Below are 21174 nucleotides of genomic sequence, written 5' to 3' on the forward strand. Positions count from 1 at the left end.
TTCTGGACTCTTGGGCTTGACAAATCTCACACGAGCATTTTCTTGCACTTGTAGTTGCCCCCCGAGTGTAGGATTTTTGATGGTTATTTTGATTACTTCCTTGCCATCGGGCTGCTTATCAAGCACAACATGTCTCCCCAAGACAGTGCTGCCTTCCTTGTCTTTCCTGGGCTCACCAATAATGATATTAGCTTTATTAGCAGATTCGGCTACCTCAGGCCGAATGAGTAGCTTCTTCCCCTCCAAATCCATGGTATTCATTGGAAAAGGTTGTTTATCAACTTGCATCTCAGAAAAGTTCAATCGTCCGTCATTAATGGCCGATTGTATCTGTCGTCGAAAAACATTGCAATCGTTAGTAGCATGAGAAAAAGAATTATGATACTTGCAATAAGCATGCCGTTTTAGCTCTTCAAACGGCGGTAAAGTATGAGATATTCTAATAATCTTAGCCTGCAGCAAAGCATCAAATATTTTATCACACTTAGCAATGTTAAAAGTAAACTTCATCTCTTCATCACGATTCTTATGAATCGGTTTCAGATCATTGCAAGTAAAGGGTTTGGCCTTAGATGGCCAAACAAATTCAGTAGCAAAAACATCACCCTCATCGTCCGAGTGATCACTATCATATTCCACCATATTCATCTTTGGACGATCGTATAACGCCCTCGATGCGGCTATAGCTCCCACGTGTCGAGGCACGACTTAGAGACATAACCGCATTGAAAGCAATGTCGCAAGTCAGGCAATCATTACAACATCCCATGTAATATATAATAAAAGGGGGAAGAACATAGTTGGCTTACACTCGCCACGTCACATCAAAGTACATAAATAACATCCATCATACAAACACTCATGGCCCGACTACGGCGCCAAAATGGAAAAGAACCCAACATGCGACAAGGCCCTGAATCAAACCCCAACTAGGCACCGCTACTGATCATCAGGAAAAGACACGTAGTAACACTGAGAGTCCTCGTCGAACTCCCACTTGAGCTCGTACTCGTCACCTGGAGCGGAATCACCTGGACCTGCATCTGGAGTTATAGTATCTGTGAGCCACAGGGACTCAGCAATCTCGCACCCTCGCGATCAAGACTATTTAAGCTTATAGGAAGGATAAGGCAAAAGTATGTGGAGCTGCAGCAAGCGACTAGCATATATGGTGGCTAACTTATACGCCAAAGAGAGCGAGAAGAGGAGGCAAAGCACGAGCGAGAATCTAGAGGAACAACCTGCACAAGCATAACTCCAACACCGTGTCCACTTCCCGGACTCCGCCGAGAAGAGGCCATCACGGTAACACACTCAGTTGATTCATTTTAATTAATTAAGGTTCAAGTTATCTACAACCGGACATTAACAAATTTCCATCTGCCCATAACCGCGGGCACGGCTTTCGAAAGTTCAATCCCTGCAGGGGAGTCCCAACTTAGCCCATGACAAGCTCTCACGGTCAACGAAGGAATAGACCTCCTCCCAAGACGTTCCGATCAGACTCGGCATCTCGGTAACTCAAGACACTTCGACAGGTTAAAATAAGACCAGCAACACCGCCCGAATGTGCCGACAAATCCCGATAGGAGATGCACATATCTCTTTCTCAGGGCACACTCAGATTGTCTTAGGTACGGGTAGGCCAGCCCAGAGTTGCCCCTGGTGGCCACCGGCAGCTGACAGGTGGACCAACACTCAGAGGAGCACTGGCCCGGGGGTGTAAATAAGATGACCCTTGAGTCTGCAGAACCCAAGGGAAAGAAAAGGGCTAGGTGGCAAATGGTAAAACCAATGTTGGGCATTGCTGGACAAGCTTTAATCAAGGCGAAATATCAAGGGGTTCCCATTATAACCCAACCGCGTAAGGAACGCAAAATCCGAGAACATAACACCGATATGACGGAAACTAGGGCGGCAAGAGTGGAACAAAACACTAGGCGAGAGGCCGAGCCTTCCACCCTTTACCAAGTATATAGATGCATTAAGATAACATGTCAATATAATGATATCCCAACAAGTAAATAAAAGATGTTCCAACAAGGAACAGCCTCCAATCTTCACCTGCAACTAGCAACGCTATAAGAGGGGCTGAGCAAAGCGGTAACATAGCCAATCAACGGTTTGCTAGGACAAGGTGGGTTAGAGGTTCAACATGGCAATTGGGAGGCTGACAAGCAAAAGGTAGGCATCGTAGCATTGGCATAGCAAAAGAGCGAGCAAACTAGCATAGCAAAGATAGTAGTGATTTCGAGGGTATGATCATCTTGCCTGCACAGTTGTCAGAGTTGACTGGATCCTCACAAGCAAACTCAACGGGCTCCTCGGTAGCGAACTCGTCTCCCGGCTCTACCCAAACAAGACAAACAAACAACAAGGATACAATCAACCACGTGCAAGACCAAGCAATATGATGAAATGAAGATATGCTATGCGGGATGCGATGAGGGATGCAAAATGCAAGATATGACAAGAAATGCATGAACCTGGCCTCAAATTGGAATTCCAAGGGTGCCACTGGAAATATGAGATGAAATCACTTGAAAACGATATAAAGAACGCCGGAATCGGAGTTACGGTTTGGAAATGGCAAGCGTTTTAAGATATGACACCGGTCTGCAATTTATAGTAAGTAGGCATCTAAATGCAATGAGATGAACATGCTACAGCCACCAAACATGACAACAAAATACATGGCAGGGATGCCCACAAGATGCTTAACAAAAGACTAGCACTGAGCCACGGCCAACTCATCCATTATGAGGTCCAAACAAGTATGGCAAAAACGCAATTGCAAAACAGATTCCAGACTTTGTGAAATTAACACTAGTCTGAAATTTCAGATCATGAAGCCCTCTTCGGAGCAGCAAAACAATATGATACATGACCTGATTAAGACAAGTAAGAACATGGCATGGAGCTACTCAACAAGCTTAACAAAAGTCCCAAACTGACCTGAGGCCAAAAGGGATCACAAAATATACTAACGGGCACACGAACATGGCTAAAACACAATCAGTTTCCAGACTTAGTGAAAACTGAGCCATGCTGAAATATTACTCACGAAGGCATGTAAACGAGCTTGATGTACTCACTACGGTGCAAGTCATGGCAAGGCAAGCATACATCCATTAAGAAGGCACAAAATACTAGCTAGACATGGTAAGATCAATGGCATGGCATGCACGTATCAACTACAATAGCATCGGCAAAATCGCAAACGAGTTGACGATCTGCCCAGATTCACAACGAAGCAAAAGTAGAGCTCGATTGACTCAAGCTAGGGTGTTCCATAATTGCAAACAAATACAAGGATGGATAGAGAATAACATGATTAACAAAACTCCTTTACTGATCATCCTCAAAAGAGGCACGGATCACTAGGAAACAAGCTGAACATATGGCATCATGAACTAAAATATCCCAGACTTAGTGAAAACAGCTAAGTCCCTGAAAACAGATTTACCGGGTGCCTCACTTTGCAAGCTTGCACAAGTCACCACACACATCCTAAAAATGCATGAGTTGCACCTCTGGAAAGAAGACAAAATTCTTAACAAAACATATGAAGGACTCATAGGCATAGCATGCACACAATAATCATGGCAAAAATGACAAAAGTCTAAGATGAACTAGCAGATCTGACAATTAACTCACGAAGCCTCCTTCTAACAGCATTTTGGGCATCAAGATGAGCTCAAATGAAAATGATGCAATGGAACGAAATGATGTACTCATCGAGACGAACAATTTGATATACTATATGCATGAATCGGAGCCACGGAAGAAAAGTTACGGGGCCTCGAACAAGAGCATATGAGCTAAAAAATCTGGGACTTAGTGAAAAAAATGACCTAGGGTTAGGAAAAAAATCAGATCTGAGATCCGGGCCGGAACACTGTAGCGGCGGCGCGATTCCCGATGACGACCGTCGCCGGAGAAGAAACGGATGGCGGGGCGAGGTCGCTGGACCGGCTGGACGGCGCCGGCGTCGGGGAGGAGGCGGGGCTCGCCGGAGCAACGAGGAGGCGGCGGGCGGCGGTGTTCCGGCGGGCTCGGACGCGGCGGCGTCGGTGTCGGCCGCCGGAGTCGGCGACGTGGGCGGCGGGCACCACGGCGACCCGGGGCGGCAGCCGGCTAGGAGGGAGGCGGCGACGGTGGTCCGGCTCGGGGAGGAGAAGGGCGGCGGGCGGCGCTCCTCCTCTGGGCCGCGGGGGCTCTACGCGGGCCGGGCGGGCCACGGCGGCGGCGGCGGCCGGCTGCCACGTGGCGCCCCGCGAGTGGCTGCGGGCAGCGGCGGGTGCGATCCGGACGTTGTCCGGCCTGGCGCGGACACGTCCGGCGGCGGCGGGAGAGAGTTTTAGGGTTTCGGGGAGAGGGAGAGATCCGAAAATGGAGGGGTGTATATATAGGCATAGAGGGAGCTAGGAGAGTCCAAATGAGGTGCGGTTTTCGGCCATGCGATCGTGATCGAACGCTCTAGGACATGGAGCATAGTTTGGTGGGTTTTGGGCCAAAATGGAGGGGTGTTGGGCTGCAACACACACGAGGCCTTTTCGGTCCCTCGGTTAACTGTTGGAGTATCAAACGAAGTCCAAATGATACGAAACTTGACAGGCGGTCTACCGGTAGTAAACCAAGGCCGCTTGGCAAGTCTCGGTCCAATCCGGAAATGTTTAATCCCCAAACACGAAAGAAAGCTAGAAATGACCACCGGAGGAGAATGAAGCGCCGGAATGCAAAACGGACAACGGGGAAAAAGCTCGGATGCATGAGATGAACACGTATGCAAATGCAATGCACATGATGACATGATATGAGATGCATGAAAAAGAAAACAACACACGGAGACAAAGACCCGAACCCGAGAAATAAATATAACTTAACGCCGGAAACGGCAAGAGTTGGAGTACAAATAGGGAAAGTTACATCCAGGGTGTTACAGATCGGCTTTGTATCTATGCACTTCTTTGAGATATTTGCTTCGGCTTTCCTGAGCCAAAGTCCTTTGTAAGACTTGGTTGATATTTAAGAACTCATAACCTTCTATCTTTTATCTAATGGGAGTTCTCAAACCACTTAGCACTAGGTCTGCCAAGTCTCTCTCGATTATCACCAAACTAAAACACCAGTTTTTTGTTTCTCTGAATCTCTTGACGTAATCGGAGACCGATTCATCATGCTTCTGTTTAACCGATGTTAGATGTGATAACTTGAGTTCATTGTCGCCGCTATAAAAGTGATCATGAAATTTCTGCTCTAGCTGCGACCAAACCCGAATGGAACCATGTGATAAAGAAGAAAACCATGAAAATGCAGTACCAGTTAAAGATAAAGGAAACAAACGCACTTTGAACTCATTTAGTGAGCCTGCTTCACCTAGTTGTGCTAAGTATTGACTAACATGCTCCCATGTGGTTTTTGTGCCCTCTCCATTGAACTTAATAAAATCTGGAATCTTATATCCCGAAGGGCACTGGATGGCATCAAAGTACTCGGGGTACGGCTTTTGGTAAATCCGATTCCGAGGTAACTCAACTCCAAAATTCTCTCTAAGCATCTTAGCCATCTCCTCTCTAAGATTAGCTAGACCATCATCCATAGTGGACAATGAAGCTTGTGGCAGTGACATAGGAAGAGTATGGTTACTAGCTGTAGGTAGGAATTGTGGCATGCATGTCGACCCATAATTTGGTAGTGGTCGAGTGGTTGTAGCTGTAGGTAGAGTTTGGTTCGGCGTTGCCACCGAACCTGTCATGCTCATAATAGGATTAATGGGTGTAGCCACAATCTGATTTGTTTGGGTAGGATAATAAGTCATCGGCACGGGAGGCGCCGATGCAATAGGTAAAGCCAAATTAGGGTTTTGCACACTAGCAGCTACACCATTATTACCACTAGACGATTGAGATATATTCTTCTGAGCATTAGTATTTTCTATAAAAGTTTGATAAACTAGATTGTTACCATCAGCAATACGACTTTCAATCTCAGCCCACTGCTCAGGAGAAAAGGCAGTACTTACAGAGGGTTTAACCTGTTCAGTTTGAAGAGGAGGGAACTTGATTTCTTCAATCGGAGTGATGTTGCCTTGGCGATCTTTCTTGAATTTTGCAAGGAACTCCTGCAGGTCCTTCTTCTCGCGCGCCTTCTTGTACTCCTCATAGACTTGGCGATGATCGACCGGGCTTAATGATGTTATCGGCGTCTACCTCAGATGGCTTGGGAAGATCGGACATGGTGGATGATGATGATTGATCTTCGATCCCCAGCGGAGTCGCCAAAAAGTGTGTTGACACACGAACACGTCACGTGTACCCTCGACGCCGGGGGTGATGCACCGCAGCTCACATCGAAGGAGACCCGACCGACAGCGCGATACGCAAGACAGTCGACAGGCGCTTTTGCAGACCCGAAAACCCCACACCCCCGAGAGGGACCCCGTCAGGGAGTGCGGCGGCTATGGGCTGCCCTAGGTCGATTCGCTCACCCCTAGAGCCTCGGGATTCGCAGCTCTCAAACACGAAGAACAACGAAGAACGAGATAGAAAAACGGTGAAGAGATAAAACGTAGATGAAAAAGTAGTATATTGATTTGTTCGATTGTGTGTTATTCAATCGGCCGTCACCCCCAACATATATAAGAGGCGGCTGGACTTCCCGTACAAGTAAAGGATTCATCTAGGCTTTCCTTACAAGAAAAATTACATCAATTCACGTCCTAGAGTCCTAATTCTATTCCAACTCGGATTCAATCTGAATCTGGCCCAAACTCTGTCTTCCTTCTTGCGCGGGCCGCCGGGCTTGCATATGATCTCCGATCGAGACGGCCCAAATATCAAACTTGTGCGCCTCGACGATACAAACAACTCTCATGTTGATCACTTTTTCAAATAAGGCCATCTTGAATACTTTTCGAGGTCATCTTTTTTCGAGGTTATCTTTATCTTCCAGTCGGACTCGGTCTTGCAGTAGACTGGATTATCCGAGTCTCGTAGTAAATTTGTAGGCTATATATTATCTCTTATGATGATGACTCCAAAATCAAAGTTTACCGTCTTGATGATACGCACAACTTCTGTATTGAACACTTCTTCATCCAAGGTCATTTTGATAAACTTTCGAGCACATGTTCAATTTCACTCGGACTTGAGCTCATCCACTCGGATATTAGATACTTTCACTCGGATCGTCCGATTGGACTTTTTCACTCGGAAGACAATCTTTCACTCAGATGACTATATTTCCACTCGGATGACTATATTTCCACTCGGATGACTATATTTCCACTCGGAAGGCACTATCTTATTCAATCGGCAAGTTTTCGTTCCGATGGTAATCTTTTCACTCGAAATATTTTCACCTGGACGACAATTTCACTCGGATGATCATATTTCCACTCGGATGACTATATTTTCACTTGGATAATAATAAGTTCATCCGGTCAGCAAACTTTCACTCGACCGGTAAATTTTCACTCGACCGTAAACTTTCACTCGGATGGTAAACTTTTCACTCGGATTTCCGACTGAAAACATAGCCCGATCTTGATTTGTCTCTCCAGGCCTCATACGACCTCGGATTGAGACGAAATATATATGAAAATCGATCGGCTCGACGAGACGAAACTTTTCCGTGTTGAAGGTTTTTCGATTCAAGGCCGTCTTGATGGCCGAATTACTCGCGCAACCTATCAGACAAGTGTCTGGCACCTCGCGCCATATTTCCGTTGAGATTCGGTCTGCAGTGTATTGCCTCTAACTTTTGCATATGAATTCGGATTGAGATGATTTATATATCAAAATCGATTGCCTCGACGAGACGAAGACAATTCCTTAAGAGTGCTCCTTCACCCGAGGTTATCTTGAAGACATGATTGGCCAAAAACCACTCGGAACATTGAATTATGCCACTCGGAGTATAGTTTCGGTCCGTAAGATAAAGTCGAATGAATATAATCGAAACATCAAAGTGATTCCATTCGGCGACGTGAATCTTTTCATGCTGAAAACCCATTCACTCGAGACCATCTTCATTGCAATCTGTATCTTACCAAAATCAGGTGTCAACACCTCTGTTTTGAAAATGTGTGTGCTCCCAACAAGTTTGTTGTGGCGATCATTGTTGCTAAGCTTCCTCATTCATGAAACTTTATCACTTTTCTGAAACACCAAAGACAATACTAGGTCTCTCTGTTGGTTCAGATTTTTCACAGCTTGACGAACTGTTTCTTTAGAAGAAAACAGTGCCCGGCATAGGTGACCACGTAGAGCGCCGTTGGGCCGTATTCGTATGATGGGCCCTGGAAAAAATGAAAGAAGCGGGGCCCTGGAAAGAATATAGAAAGAAAAACAATCCAGTATCCTCTATGGGCCCGTCGATCCTCCATAACACCATCGCAGCCAATAAGGTCACGCCATTGCCCGTCTCGCGGATCGCCACTCGCACAGGCGCCCTCCCTGCCGTTGGATCGCATCCGTCGCTCCAGAATCACCCAAAGGCCAACCCGCCTCACCGCGCGAAAATTTTCGCGAGCCCGCCCGCCTCCGCAGCTGCTACAAATACAGTCCCCCCCAAATCGGGAACCCACACCGCAATCCCACATCTCCACTCTCGAACCTTCCAAGCTCCTCCCGGCCTCCCCTCGCTTCCACCGAGTCCCTCCGATCCGATGGCCCGCACCAAGCAGACTGCGCGCAAGTCCACCGGCGGGAAGGCGCCGCGGAAGCAGCTGGCGACGAAGGCGGCGCGCAAGTCGGCGCCGGCCACCGGCGGCGTGAAGAAGCCGCACAGGTTCCGCCCCGGAACCGTCGCCCTGCGCGAGATCCGCAAGTACCAGAAGAGCACGGAGCTGCTGATCCGAAAGCTGCCGTTCCAGCGGCTGGTGCGGGAGATCGCGCAGGACTTCAAGACGGACCTCCGGTTCCAGTCGTCCGCCGTGTCGGCGCTGCAGGAGGCCGCGGAGGCGTACCTCGTCGGGCTGTTCGAGGACACCAACCTCTGCGCCATCCACGCCAAGAGGGTCACCATCATGCCCAAGGACATCCAGCTCGCGCGCCGTATCAGGGGCGAGAGGGCCTGATGAACGAATTCTCTCTGTCTCTGTTCTCTGCCGCCGTTGATGTTCTTGGTGTCGTCGTCGTGTGTTAGGATTTAGAAAATGTTGGGTTGTCGCCTGCTGCTTACCATTACTAGTATCTTGTAGCGATGGTTCGCCTCTGGAATGTCGTTCAATGGAATGTTACCGCTGCTTCATTGCTTTGCGAATGCTTGTGTTCATTGCATTTCTTTACGCATATGGGATCATCTGAATTTTGTTCTCTGATGAAAGCACTGTGATGTGGTTGTCACAATGGTGTTTGTGTGTAATCGAGTGGAGCATCTTCAGTTGTCCGCACGAGCAGCAGAAATAAGTTTCAGAACGAATGCAAGTCTGAATGTCATGTTGAATCTTTGCATCGAGAAGCTGCAGTTCAGCAGTTGACCATTCCGCGAGCGAGCCATCTCTCTTTTTTTTGAGACAATTTTTTCCTTTTTAGCTTCAAGAGCCATCTCTTCTATGGGCCTATTTCTGTTGGTTAGTTCTCGGCGTTGGGCCTTTTCAGTGACAGCCAAACAATAAGCCAGGCCTAGGCCCCTTGCTCACCCACGACTCGACCCCCAAACAGCAGATGGCGAGCATTCCGGGGATGTCTCTGTTCGCCCAGTGCTCCGCACGGCGAGTCGGCGGGAGCCCTGGGTGGATCGAGCTCGTTCCCCGCATCGCAGGCCGCAGCCTATCGATCGGTAAAGGAATTCTATACCCAGATTAGCCTTACTAGTCTCTAGTTCTGGTAGATAGTCTCAAGCCTCGAGGGTTCTTGTTCAAGAATACTGTATTTGGTAGGGCAGTTCTAAAACGGAAGTAGTACTGCCGATGTCTTCTCTGAAGATTCAAGCCCACTTATTTTGATGATAACCTAGCCAACCTGTTGTTACTAGTTTTAGATTTAGATTGATTCCCTGAGGATTGAATGCAAGGGAGCGAAGCCCGGACCCTGGTCTTTATGTAATATATGGATGACCCATTCTAATTGTTTGAATTGTTCTGCTAAGATGGCCTGTGATCAATGCAATTTTTGAAATTGCAAAGGACGTCAGGAGTCATGCCCTTTCGTGAAGAAAATACGAAGGGCCTGTTCGTAATCACCCGCTCCCAGAATCTGTGGAGCGGGGAAACCACAACTCCTTCGATTTGAACAACAGCTCCGCCAACTCCGCTCGTGGCGTTGTGGAGCGGAGGGATACCGAACAGGGCGTTAGTTAGCAAAATGCATGCTGCCTGCCTTGAGAGGGCAATGCATTTTAGTGTCAAGATAGCTGGCATTGCGAAATCTGAAGCTCCACCGATGATGCAATTCCCCGAGTACCAAGTGTTACAGGGCCAGTGATCTTTCTTAGTCACCCCAAGCAAAGGCTGAAGGTAATTTGATGTGACCGCGGAATCGTAGTACTTATTGCAGATCTCCAAGGGTTCCAGAGAGTAATGGCAGGTGACCGCTCAAGGTCTTCTGTTGGTTAGCTGTTGTTCAGGCATCTCTGTTTCCCTGATGCTGATAGAACCTAACCACTTTATGGTTGTATGCTGCGCAACCACTCAGGAGGTTTTATGGTCATTGTCAGGATGTTTCACTCAACAGTTTTTGTGGTTACCATTTCAGCCGTGCCCCAACGGCAAGGGTACCCGTCGCGTTCTCCAGTCTCCACCATGCCTAGTCTTGTCTTGTGTTGTACTATGTTTTTGTTGCTTCTTAATATTAAAGCAGCGCTACCCATTCTGTGCTTCTTATCAGTGGCAGCTTGTTTCGCAGTTTGCTCAACTTCAATATGCTGCTTCACATATTACTTCTTGGCCTTATTTCCACCCTACAGATTCCTGCATCCTCTGCTGCCATTGACTCCATTGCACCAGGCCAAGGACTTGTTTGCGGTGTCGGTGACAAGCTTGTCTCCCTAGATGGCAAGTTTGCGCTTGGCTTCTTCCAACCAGGCAGTAAGTCCCGCAACACCTTGAATTGGTACCTAGGCATTTGGTTTAATAAAGTCCCCAAGATAACTCCGGTGTGGGTCGCAAACCGTGATGATCCAATCACACAGCCAGCTTTAGTTAGGTTCACAATTTCCCAAGATGGCAATCTTGTCATCTTGGATCAAGCCACCAATTCCATGATCTGGTCTAGCGGAGTTAGTATCAGAACCAACACCACCATGGCCATGCTCATGAACAGTGGAAACCTTGTCCTACAAAATGCCTCAAAGTCATCCGACATTTTATGGCAGAGTTTTGATCACCCAACAAATACTTTTCTCCCTGGTGCAAAGATCGGCCAAGACAAGGTCACTGGTTTGACTCGCCGTCTTGTTTCCGGAAAGAACTTGATTGACCCAGCTCGTGGTCGTTACTGTTATGAGTTAGTTCCTAACAGGTTGATCCTTACACTTTTGAACTCATCGATAGCATACTGGTCTAGCGGGGAATGGAATGGACAGTATTTTAGCTCCATTCCAGAGATGTTAAGCCGCAGCTTGATAGACTTCAAGTTTGTCAACAACACAAATGAAGAGTACTTCACATTCACCTTACTGAATGACACGATGATCATGCATCATCTACTTGATGTTTCTGGTCAAATGAAGACTTTAATCTGGGATGAGGTCTCGCAGGGTTGGTTAGGTTCCTACTCCAACCCCAAAGCTCAGTGTGATGTCTATGCTCTCTGTGGACCATTCACTGTGTGCGATGATAACTCAGCTCCATATTGTAGCTGTATGAAGGGCTTCTCCATAAGATCCCCAGAGGATTGGGAGCAAAATGATAGAAGCGGTGGATGCGTGAGAAATACTCCTTTAAATTGTGGCAGTAACAGGAGTACTGCAGGAATGACTGATGAATTCTACTCCTTGTCCAATGTGAAATTGCCTCAGAATGCTGACAACATAGGCGCTGCTATCACTGCTAGAGAATGCGCAGAAGTTTGCCTGAGAAATTGCTCTTGCACTGCGTATTCTTGCACTGACAGTCAATGCTCCATTTGGCATGAGGAACTCCTCAATGTAAAACAGCAGCATGCTGACACTACCGATACAAATGATGGCGCAGTTCTTTATCTTCGCCTTGCTGCAAAAGAGATGCAAACTCAGAAACCTGACAGAAGAGTGGCCACTCGGATTTTGTCAGCTGCCATTGTCACCGCACTGGGGTTGCTGGCACTCATATTGCTAGTTCTTCTACTGATGATTCGGAGGAACAATAGGGATTGGTCTGGTGGTACACTGAAAAATCCTCAAGACGGTGGTGGAATTATTGCATTTAGATACATTGATTTGCAGAGGGCAACAAGAAATTTCTCCGAGAAGCTAGGTGCCGGCGGCTTTGGTTCTGTGTTCAAGGCATATCTGACCGACTCAGCTACAATGGCAGTGAAAAGGCTTGATGGTGCTTGTCAAGGAGAAAAACAATTCAGGGCTGAGGTGACTTCAGTTGGAGTTATACAACATATCAATTTAGTTAGACTGATCGGTTTCTGTTGCGAGGGTGAACGGAGGTTACTTGCATATGAGCACATGCCAAATCGTTCTCTTGACATCCATCTATTTCAGGACAACAACACAGTTTTAAACTGGGGAACCAGGTATAAAATAGCTCTGGGAGTTGCTAGAGGGCTGGCTTACCTGCATGAGAGCTGCCAAGACTTGATCATACACTGTGATATCAAGCCACAAAATATACTTCTTGACACGTCGTTTGTTGCTAAAATTGCTGACTTTGGTATGGCCAAGTTAATAGGGAGGGATTTTAGCCGGGTTCTGACTACAACAAGAGGAACTGCAGGATACCTTGCACCCGAATGGATAAGCGGGGTTGCTATCACGGCAAAAGTCGATGTTTATGGTTATGGGATGGTGCTAATGGAAATAATATCAGGAAGACAGAATTCATTTGAACAATACAGTGTAGGTGGTGACTGTGCTGTTTTCTTCCCTGTGCATGCTGCGCAAATGCTTCTCGAGGGAGATGTGGCAAGCTTGGTGGATGAAAAATTATCGGGTGATGTAAATCTAGAGGAGGCTGAACGGCTATGCAAGGTTGCTTGTTGGTGCATTCAGGATGATGAGTTTGATCGGCCGACGATGGGCGAAGTTGTTCGTATTCTAGAGGGCCTATCTGATCTTGATACGCCTCCCATTCCAAGACTACTTCAGGCCATTACAAGGAGGAGCTCTCACCCCCCTTCCACCTACCTCTCTAATGAATCAGAATAATGAAGATGCAACATGGCGTACATCAGAAAAACATCTATTCCCTCCGGTCCAAATTAATTGACTCAGACTTAGTACAAGGTTAATATGAACCGGAGGGAGTACTAATATATACGAAACATAGTATGAAAGTCTGAGGGAGCAAGAAGAATGACACCATATATCTGTGTAATTTAAGCTTTACTCTGTAGTCTGTACCAGGTGTGTAAAATATCTGTCCAATCGTTCTAATCTACAGTCTGAAATAAAATTCGTCAAAAGCTCAGTGCAATCTCTTGCAGGATTGATTTTGCTTCGTGGTGGTGTCGTTCACTTCTTCACTGGAATATACTGTATATGTTTTATCATTTGTTGCCTTGCCCTGTTTAATACGGGATTTTAGTCTGGGTATGATAAGTTCTGAAGTTAATTTGAGGGCGGTAGTTCCTCAGGATTCGTGGTAGTAGCTTCATATTCTGATGGTCATTTTGAATTTGGACGGGATGCAGTGTTGGTGGTGTAGGCCTTTCTCTTCTGTTCTTTGACCATTGCCCAGCACAGAAATTACCGATGTCTTATTTTGAGCACTGTGTGCTTGTAACATGAAAAATTTCGTGGCAAGCAATCGCTGGCTTGCAGCTGAATTATGCACATCGGAGTGTCAAGATTCTTGTATCTCTGTCTCTACTACAGTATTTAAATCTTACATACAACTTCAGATACACATTGCACACCAACAAGGCCTCCATTGCCGTCTGAGTCGACGCCGAGGGTTTATGTTTCACTTCACAAGGTGCTTCTGAGGGTTTTCGAGTAAATTGCAAAAAACCACCACAATTGGGGACCCTAATTTAGAAAACCACCATCATTCAGTTTTTTTTCAAAAAACCACCAATATTGCGGTGACAGTTTTCAAAAAACGCTAATTGACTGATTATAGCAGCTTGATGCAAAATCTGACGGATGGGTCCCAGTATAATGTGCCACGTGGTGAGGGTGAAGACGCCGCCCGTCACGCATGTACTAACGGCGCTAACTTTGTTAGGTTTGACCAGTTCGCATCCATCGTTCTTAAAAAAAGTCCATCGCCGTGCCCAGCGAGCCCGCGCCCGGACCGGCCGCCCCCAGCGCCCTAGTCGGCCGCCGGCAGGCCTGCCTCGAAGCACTGCCGCCCGTCGCCTCGCACGCTAGTTGGCCGCCGGCAGGCCTACCTCGCAGCGCCGCGTCCCGGCGAGCTCCGCCTTCGCCATGCCCGACTCGCCTCCCGCAGGCAGCCACCGACCAGCTTCAGATGCGCCCAGAACTTGCGGCCGCCACAGAGCAAAGGGAAGCGAGCGTGGGGCCAGGGCTAGACCAGAGGGGGATGCGTGCCCGGCGTGGTCGGGAGTATCTGCTGCTGCAGCTTGCCGGTCCGCGGCGGGCGGCGAGCATGGCGTGGGGCAAGAAATGGGAGGAGAGGGCAAGCGCGCGGGGAGGAGCTGGAGGTGGCGGCGCACGGTTCGGTCCGCAGCCGGCTGGCCGGCGTGCTTGTTCCCTTGCCGAGGATGCAGTCGGGCACGCGCGGCTTGGTCAGCAGCCGGTTGTCCGGCGCGCGCTGCTCGTTCTGCTGCTGGCGGCGAGCGCGGGGTGGAGCTGGTGACGGGAGGAGGAGGAGGAGGAGGGGAAGCGCGCAGGGGAGCTAAAGGTGGCGGCGCTGGCTGCCGGCGCTGGAGGAGTCGCGCCGGCGAGGTAGTGACGGCCATGGCGTGGGCGTGGCTATGCGCATAGGGTGCTTGATAAAATGCACGAGAGAGTGAGGAGTGGAGATACTGACAGGTGGGCCATATACCAACTTAACGGTCCAGGCAAAAGGGCCTCAATTTTTTGTCCATGTCATCACTTACACATGGGACCCATCCGTCAGATTCTGTATCAAACGTTGCTTATCATGTTATTAGTGTTTTCTGAAAACTGTCATCACAATGTTGGTGGTTTTTTGAAAAAAACTTGAATGATGGCGGTTTTCTGAATTAGGGTCCTGAATTGTGGTGGTTTTTTGCAATTTACTCGAGGGTTTTTGGATCGATTGGGCCAAAGAAAAATAAGGAAGAAGTGCTGCATTTTTCATGACGTTCAGTCATCATAATTTAATTTTCATTCAGAAGTTGCTTTGGTTCAGTGATAAGCGAGAGGCCAATGCCCCGCAACTTACCATCCATGATGCCATCGATTCTCTGCGCCATCTCGGCCGTCATGTGCTGCTTCCAGTCCCCAACCTCCCCATTCCTGAAGAACGCCGAGTTGCTGAACTTCCAGTGAACCCCGTACTCGCCGGTGCGGTTCGCCTCCACGCTCCTCATCCGCTCTATGCCGCACAGCGCTGCCACGGCCTCGGGGACGCCCCCGGCCGCCTCCTCGGCCGTGAACGGGCAGCCGAGGAACTCGGCGAGCCGCTTCACGCTCCCCACCGTGTCCTCCTTGACGTGCTCGTACCGGAGGAACATGACCTGCTCCGGCCGCGCCAGGCTCTCCCTCCAGTACTCGGCCACGTGCTCCCACGCCGGCCCGAACGGCGAGACGCCGTCGCAGAACGCCGCGAGCAGCTCCTCGAGCGACGCCGCGGTGGCGCCCGGACGGTTGGCTTTGCGGAGGTAGTGCCAGAGCGAGACGAGCGCGTCCTTGGGGTCCCGGCACATGTAGACGGCGCGGCAGCCGGAGCCGGCCACGGACGCCGGCAGCGCCGAGAGCGGCGCGTGCACGGCCAGCACGCGCGGCGCCGGCATCGCCTCCAGGAGCGGCGCCGCGGCCGACCGGTGCTTCTCGTAGACGTAGTGCGGGAATGGGACGAGGTCGTGGGGGCTGGAGCCCAGGAGCGGATGGCGGCGCTGCCCCGCGCCGTCCTCCAGTGCTGGCGTGTGCGTGCGGCGGTACGCGACGGCGAACACGAGCGCCTTGAGCCACGTGGTGCCGGACTTGGGCAGGGTGGCGACGAGGATGTCGGTGGGGCGGGCGACGAAGGTGTCCCGCGCGGCGAGCGTCGGCGACATTTGGTGCGCCGGGTACCAGAAGCCGCGGTGGTTCTTGTACGCGGCGGCCCCCAGGCCCTGGCACGCCGACGTCGGGAGGGAGGAAGCGATCGCCTCGTACCTGGCGTAGGCGTCAGGGGCGGCGTTGCCGTCCATATCGTGCGTGGCGCGTGACATTTCCGCGCGGCTCTCTGTGGATTCAGTATAAGAGACGGGTCGACAATCAGTCAATCAAACATTCCCGCAAAAAAATAAAAATAAAATCAGTCAATCAAACAAAGGCAACTTCGGTGGTGCTTCGATGGTACTGTGGGTCATGGGTGTAACGACTTGTCCTACTAGGAGAAACTGTAGGGTACTGTAGAAGTGAGCTGGCTGGCTAGCTCACCACCTCATGGCCTAGCCAGTAAGATCCAGGACTTTTCTCACTTCAAGCTGTTGTAAGCCACACAAGTCCAAGGATTTAACTGGATTATCTCATCTCTAAAAAATTAATTAGTACTCCCTCGGTAAACTAATATAAGAATGTTTAGATTATTAAAACTAATGATCTAAACACTCTTATATTAGTGCAGAGGGAGTAGTTGGAGTATCTCTTTTCCTGCCACCAAAACTTCCATGCGCGGTCCATGGTCGTCTTTCATTGAGATAAGATAGATCAAATGATCAAACTGCAAAGTAAAACGGGGACAAACGCGGCCACAGACTTTTGGAACATGGTTTCACGTGAACCCCTTATGAATAGTAAATTCGAAAAAATCATTAGGAAAACAAAGTAAATTATGTTATTTCTGTAACATACATAGTCAATCGGTATACTTGCGTATGAAATTTCATGAAGAAATGACATCTGTAGTATTCTAGGTAAAAATAGAGAAAAAGATGGTATAAAAAGCATTGTTTGAGTGAACAGTAAGATCCCGATTGCATTTTCTTCACCAATTTCTTCATAAAACTTCACACGCGAATAGAGTGGTCGACAACGTCAATACCCTAAAATTTCAGTTTTTCTCTTAAATTTTCTAGTATTTTTCTCAATTTTACTGTTCACGTGGGTGCCTGGAACCATGCCCACCTTTCTATTTTGAAGACAAACACTCTCTCTCAAAACAGGCTTTCTCCCCGCTTTATGAATGTAGCCACAACCGAACAAGTATATGGCCGAACGATACAAGGTGGTGAGGTGACCCTCTTACAAAGCCAGATAACTGACAACAAAATCAAAAGAAAATACAGGAAGAACTGAACACAACAACACACTACACCCTAGGACATCTAAGAGCATCTACAACAGGGCGCCCCAAACCCACCTCAAACGCCCGGCCAGACGGCCAAGTCACAAAAATGCAACCTAGACGGGCGCTTTAAACGGGCATCAAACGCCTAGGCTGACCGACACCCCTCATATCCAGCCTAAATATGGGGCGGATATGAGGGCGCCTGCGTGTGTCCGGGCGCGTCCACCACATCGAACCCGATAGCCCCACCCCATCTTAAAATGCATCAAATCTACCCCCTCAACCTACCGGATCCATTTACTCTTTCTCCCTTCTTCCTCGCCTGCAACTATTGGGGAACGTTGCATGTAAAACAATTTTTTTCTACGCACACGCAAGATCTTTCCATGGAGATGCATAGCGACGAGAGGGGAGAGTGCCTACGTACCCTCGTAGACCGTTAAGCGGAAGTGTTTATCAATGCGGTTGATGTATTCGTACACCTTCATGATCCGCCCGATCAAGTACCGAACGTACGACACCTCCGCGTTCAGCACACGTTCAGCTCGATAACGCCCTTGCCTTCTTGATCTAGCAAGACGGCCGAAGTAGTAGATGAGTTCCGACAGCACGACGGCGTGGTGACGGTGGTGATGCAACTATCTCCCAAGGGCTTCACCGAGCACTATGAAAATATGACTGAGGGTGAACTAGAGGGAGAGGGGCGCCGCACATGGCTTGGGGATCGTGGTGTCTGTTGCCCTTCTCCCTCCTCACATATACATAGGTGGGGGAGGGAAGGCAGCCCTAGGGCGCCCCAAGGGGGCCGGCGGCCAGCCTTAGCGCCTGCCCTGACCGCGTCCTCCCCTTTCCTTCCTGGCGCTTGGGGGGGAAGGCAGGAGGGGAGGCGCCCCCCTTTTTCCTTTCACTGCATGTGGAAGAGAAGGAAAGAGGGGGCTAGCCCTCTCCCTTCCTTCCCTAGGGCCGCCCTCCATGAGGTGGGGGTGCGCCAACCCTATGTGGGCTGGTGTGCTCTCCCTCGTTAGCCCGTTTGGTCCAATATGCTCCCGTGGCCTCCCGAAACCCCTTCTGGTGATCTGATAATACCTGGTGCATTTCGAAACCTTTTCGGAGACCAAATACTATCAACCTATATATCAATCTTTACCTCCGGACCATTCCGGAGCTCCTCGTCATGTCTGTGATCTCATCCGGGACTCCGAACAACATTCGGTCACCAATTCACATAACTCATATAATACTATATCATCAACGAATGTTAAGCGTGCAGACCCTACGGGTTCGAGAATGATGTAGACATGACCGAGACACTTCTCCGGTCAATAACCAATAGCGGGACCTGGATGCCCATATTGGTTCCTACATATTCTACGAAGATATTTATTGGTCGAACCTTTATGACAACATATGTAATTCCCTTTGTCTGTCGGTATGTTACTTGCCCGAGATTCGATCGTCGGTATCTCTATACCTAGTTCAATCTCGTTATCAGCAAGTCTCTTTACTCATTGGATAATACATCATCTCGTAACTAACTCCTTAGTCACTTTTCTTGCAAGCTTCTTGTGATGTTGTATTACCGAGAGGGCCCATAGATACCTCTTCGATATACAGAGTGACAAATCCCAATTTGATTCACGCCAACTCAACAGACACCTTCGGAGATACCTGTAGAGCATTTTTATGATCACCCAGTTACGTTGTGACGCTTGATAGCACACAAGGTATTCCTCCGGTATCCGCGAATTGCATGATCTCATGGTCGAAGAAACATGTATTTGACATTAAGAAAGCAGTAGCAATAAACTGAACGATCATATGCTATGCTAAGGGTTGGGTCTTGTCCATCACATCATTCTTCCAATGATGTGATCCCATTATCAAATGACAACTCATGTCTATGGTTAGCAAACCTTAACCATCTTTGATCAATGAGCTAGTCTAGTAGAGGCTCACTAGGGACACGGTATTTGTTTATATATTCACACATGTATTTAAGTTTCCAGTCAATACAATTCTAGCATGAATAATAAACCTTTATCATGAATAAAGAAATATAATAATAACAACTTTATTATTGCCTCTAGGGCATATTTCCATCAATCTCCCACTTGCACTAGAATCAATAATCTAGTTCACATCGCCATGTGATTAACACCGATAATTCACATCGCCATGTGACTAACACCCAAGGAGTTTACTAGAGTCAATAATCTAGTTCACATCGCCATGTGATTAATACCCAAAGAGTACTAAGGTGTGATCATGTTTTGCTAGTGAGAGAGGTTTAGTCAACGGGCCTGCCATATTCAGATCCGTATGTATTTTGCAAATTTCTATGTCTACAATGCTCTGCATGGAGCTACTCTAGCTAATTGCTCCCACTTTCAATCCATATCCAGATTGAGACTCAGAGTCATATGAATCGGTGTCAAAGCTTGCATCGACGTAATCCTTTACAACGAACTCTTTATCACCTCCATAACCAAGAAATATTTCCTTAGTCCTCCTAGGTAACTAAGGATAATTTTGACCACTGTTTAGTGATCCACTGGATCACTATTGTAATCCCTTGCAATACTCATGGCAAGGCACACAACAGTTCTGGTACACAGTATGGCATATTTTATGGAACCTATGGCTGAGGCATAGGGAATGACTTCCATTCTCTCTCTATCTTTTGCCTTGGTAGGGTTTTGAGTCTTATTCAACTCCACACCTTGCAACACAGGCAAGAACCCTTTCTTTGACTGATCCATTTTGAACTCCTTCAATTTTTTTGTCAAGGTATGTGCTTTGTGAAAGTCCTATTAAGCGCCTCGATATATCCCTATAGATCTTGATGCTCAATATATATAAGTAGCTTCACCGAGGTCTTTCATTGAAAAATTCTAATTCAAGTATCCTTTTATGGTATCCAGAAATTCTATATCATTTCCAATCAGTAATATGTCATCCACATATAATATCAGAAATGCTACAGAGCTCCCACTCACTTTCTTGTAAATACATGCTTCTCCGTAAGTCTGCATAAAACCATATGCTTTGATCACGTCATCAAAACGTATATTCCAACTCCGAGATGCTTGCACTAGTCCATAGATGGATCGCTAGAGCTTGCACACTTTGTTAGCACCTTTAGGATCGTCAAAACCTTCTGGTTGCATCATATACAACTCTTCTTTAAGAAATATGTTAAGGAATGCATTTTTGACGATCATTTGACATATTTCATAATCATAAAATGCGGCAATTGCTAACATGATTCGTACAGACTTAAGCATCGCTACGGGTGAGAAAGTCTCATCGTTGTCAACCCCTTGAACTTGTCGAAAACCTTTCACGATAAGTCGAGCTTTATAGACAGTGATATTACTATCAACGCCCGTCTTCCTCCTGAAGATCCATTTATTTTCAATGGCCTGCCGATCTCGGGCAAGTCCACCAAAGTCCACACTTTGTTCTCATACATGGATCTTATCTCACATTTCATGGCCTCAAGCCATTTGTCGGAATCTGGGCTCATCATAGCTCCTTCATAGTTCGTGGGTTCGCAGTTGTCTAACAACATGACTTCCAGGACAGGATTACCGTACCACTCTGGTGCGGAACGTGTTCTGGTCGACCTACGAAGTTCAGTAGTAACTTGAGCC

General features: G+C 48.0%; 1 protein-coding gene and 2 pseudogenes across 3 annotated transcripts; 2 read left to right on the forward strand and 1 right to left on the reverse strand.

The window, feature by feature from the left end:
* Nucleotides 1-8587: 8587 nt before the first annotated feature.
* LOC125538216 (histone H3.2) lies at nt 8588-9267 on the forward strand. The gene has a single exon (XM_048701493.2). The coding sequence runs from the start codon at nt 8672-8674 to the stop codon at nt 9080-9082; it is 411 nt and encodes a 136-aa protein (XP_048557450.1). The 5' UTR covers nt 8588-8671; the 3' UTR covers nt 9083-9267.
* A 337-nt stretch (nt 9268-9604) lies between these two features.
* On the forward strand, nt 9605-13564 carry LOC125538212 (G-type lectin S-receptor-like serine/threonine-protein kinase At2g19130 pseudogene; annotated as a pseudogene). 2 transcript variants are annotated; one of them, XR_015616783.1, is made up of 2 exons: nt 9646-9786; nt 10912-13564. The product of XR_015616783.1 is annotated as a G-type lectin S-receptor-like serine/threonine-protein kinase At2g19130 pseudogene, transcript variant X2 (transcript). The 2 variants fall into 2 exon arrangements; XR_015616782.1 differs by having other exon boundaries at nt 9605-13564.
* A 1486-nt stretch (nt 13565-15050) lies between these two features.
* On the reverse strand, nt 15051-16493 carry LOC125538215 (cytosolic sulfotransferase 8 pseudogene; annotated as a pseudogene).
* Between the last annotated feature and the right edge of the window lie 4681 nt (nt 16494-21174).

This window comes from Triticum urartu, chromosome 2A (assembly GCF_056163025.1).
Source record: "Triticum urartu cultivar PI428250 chromosome 2A, HENAU_Tu73, whole genome shotgun sequence".
Taxonomy (NCBI): Eukaryota; Viridiplantae; Streptophyta; class Magnoliopsida; order Poales; family Poaceae; genus Triticum; species Triticum urartu.

Bases quoted from the DNA above. Each gene is read 5' to 3' on its own strand.
- LOC125538216 (XM_048701493.2), top strand. From the start codon at position 8,672: ATGGCCCGCACCAAGCAGACTGCGCGCAAGTCCACCGGCGGGAAGGCG.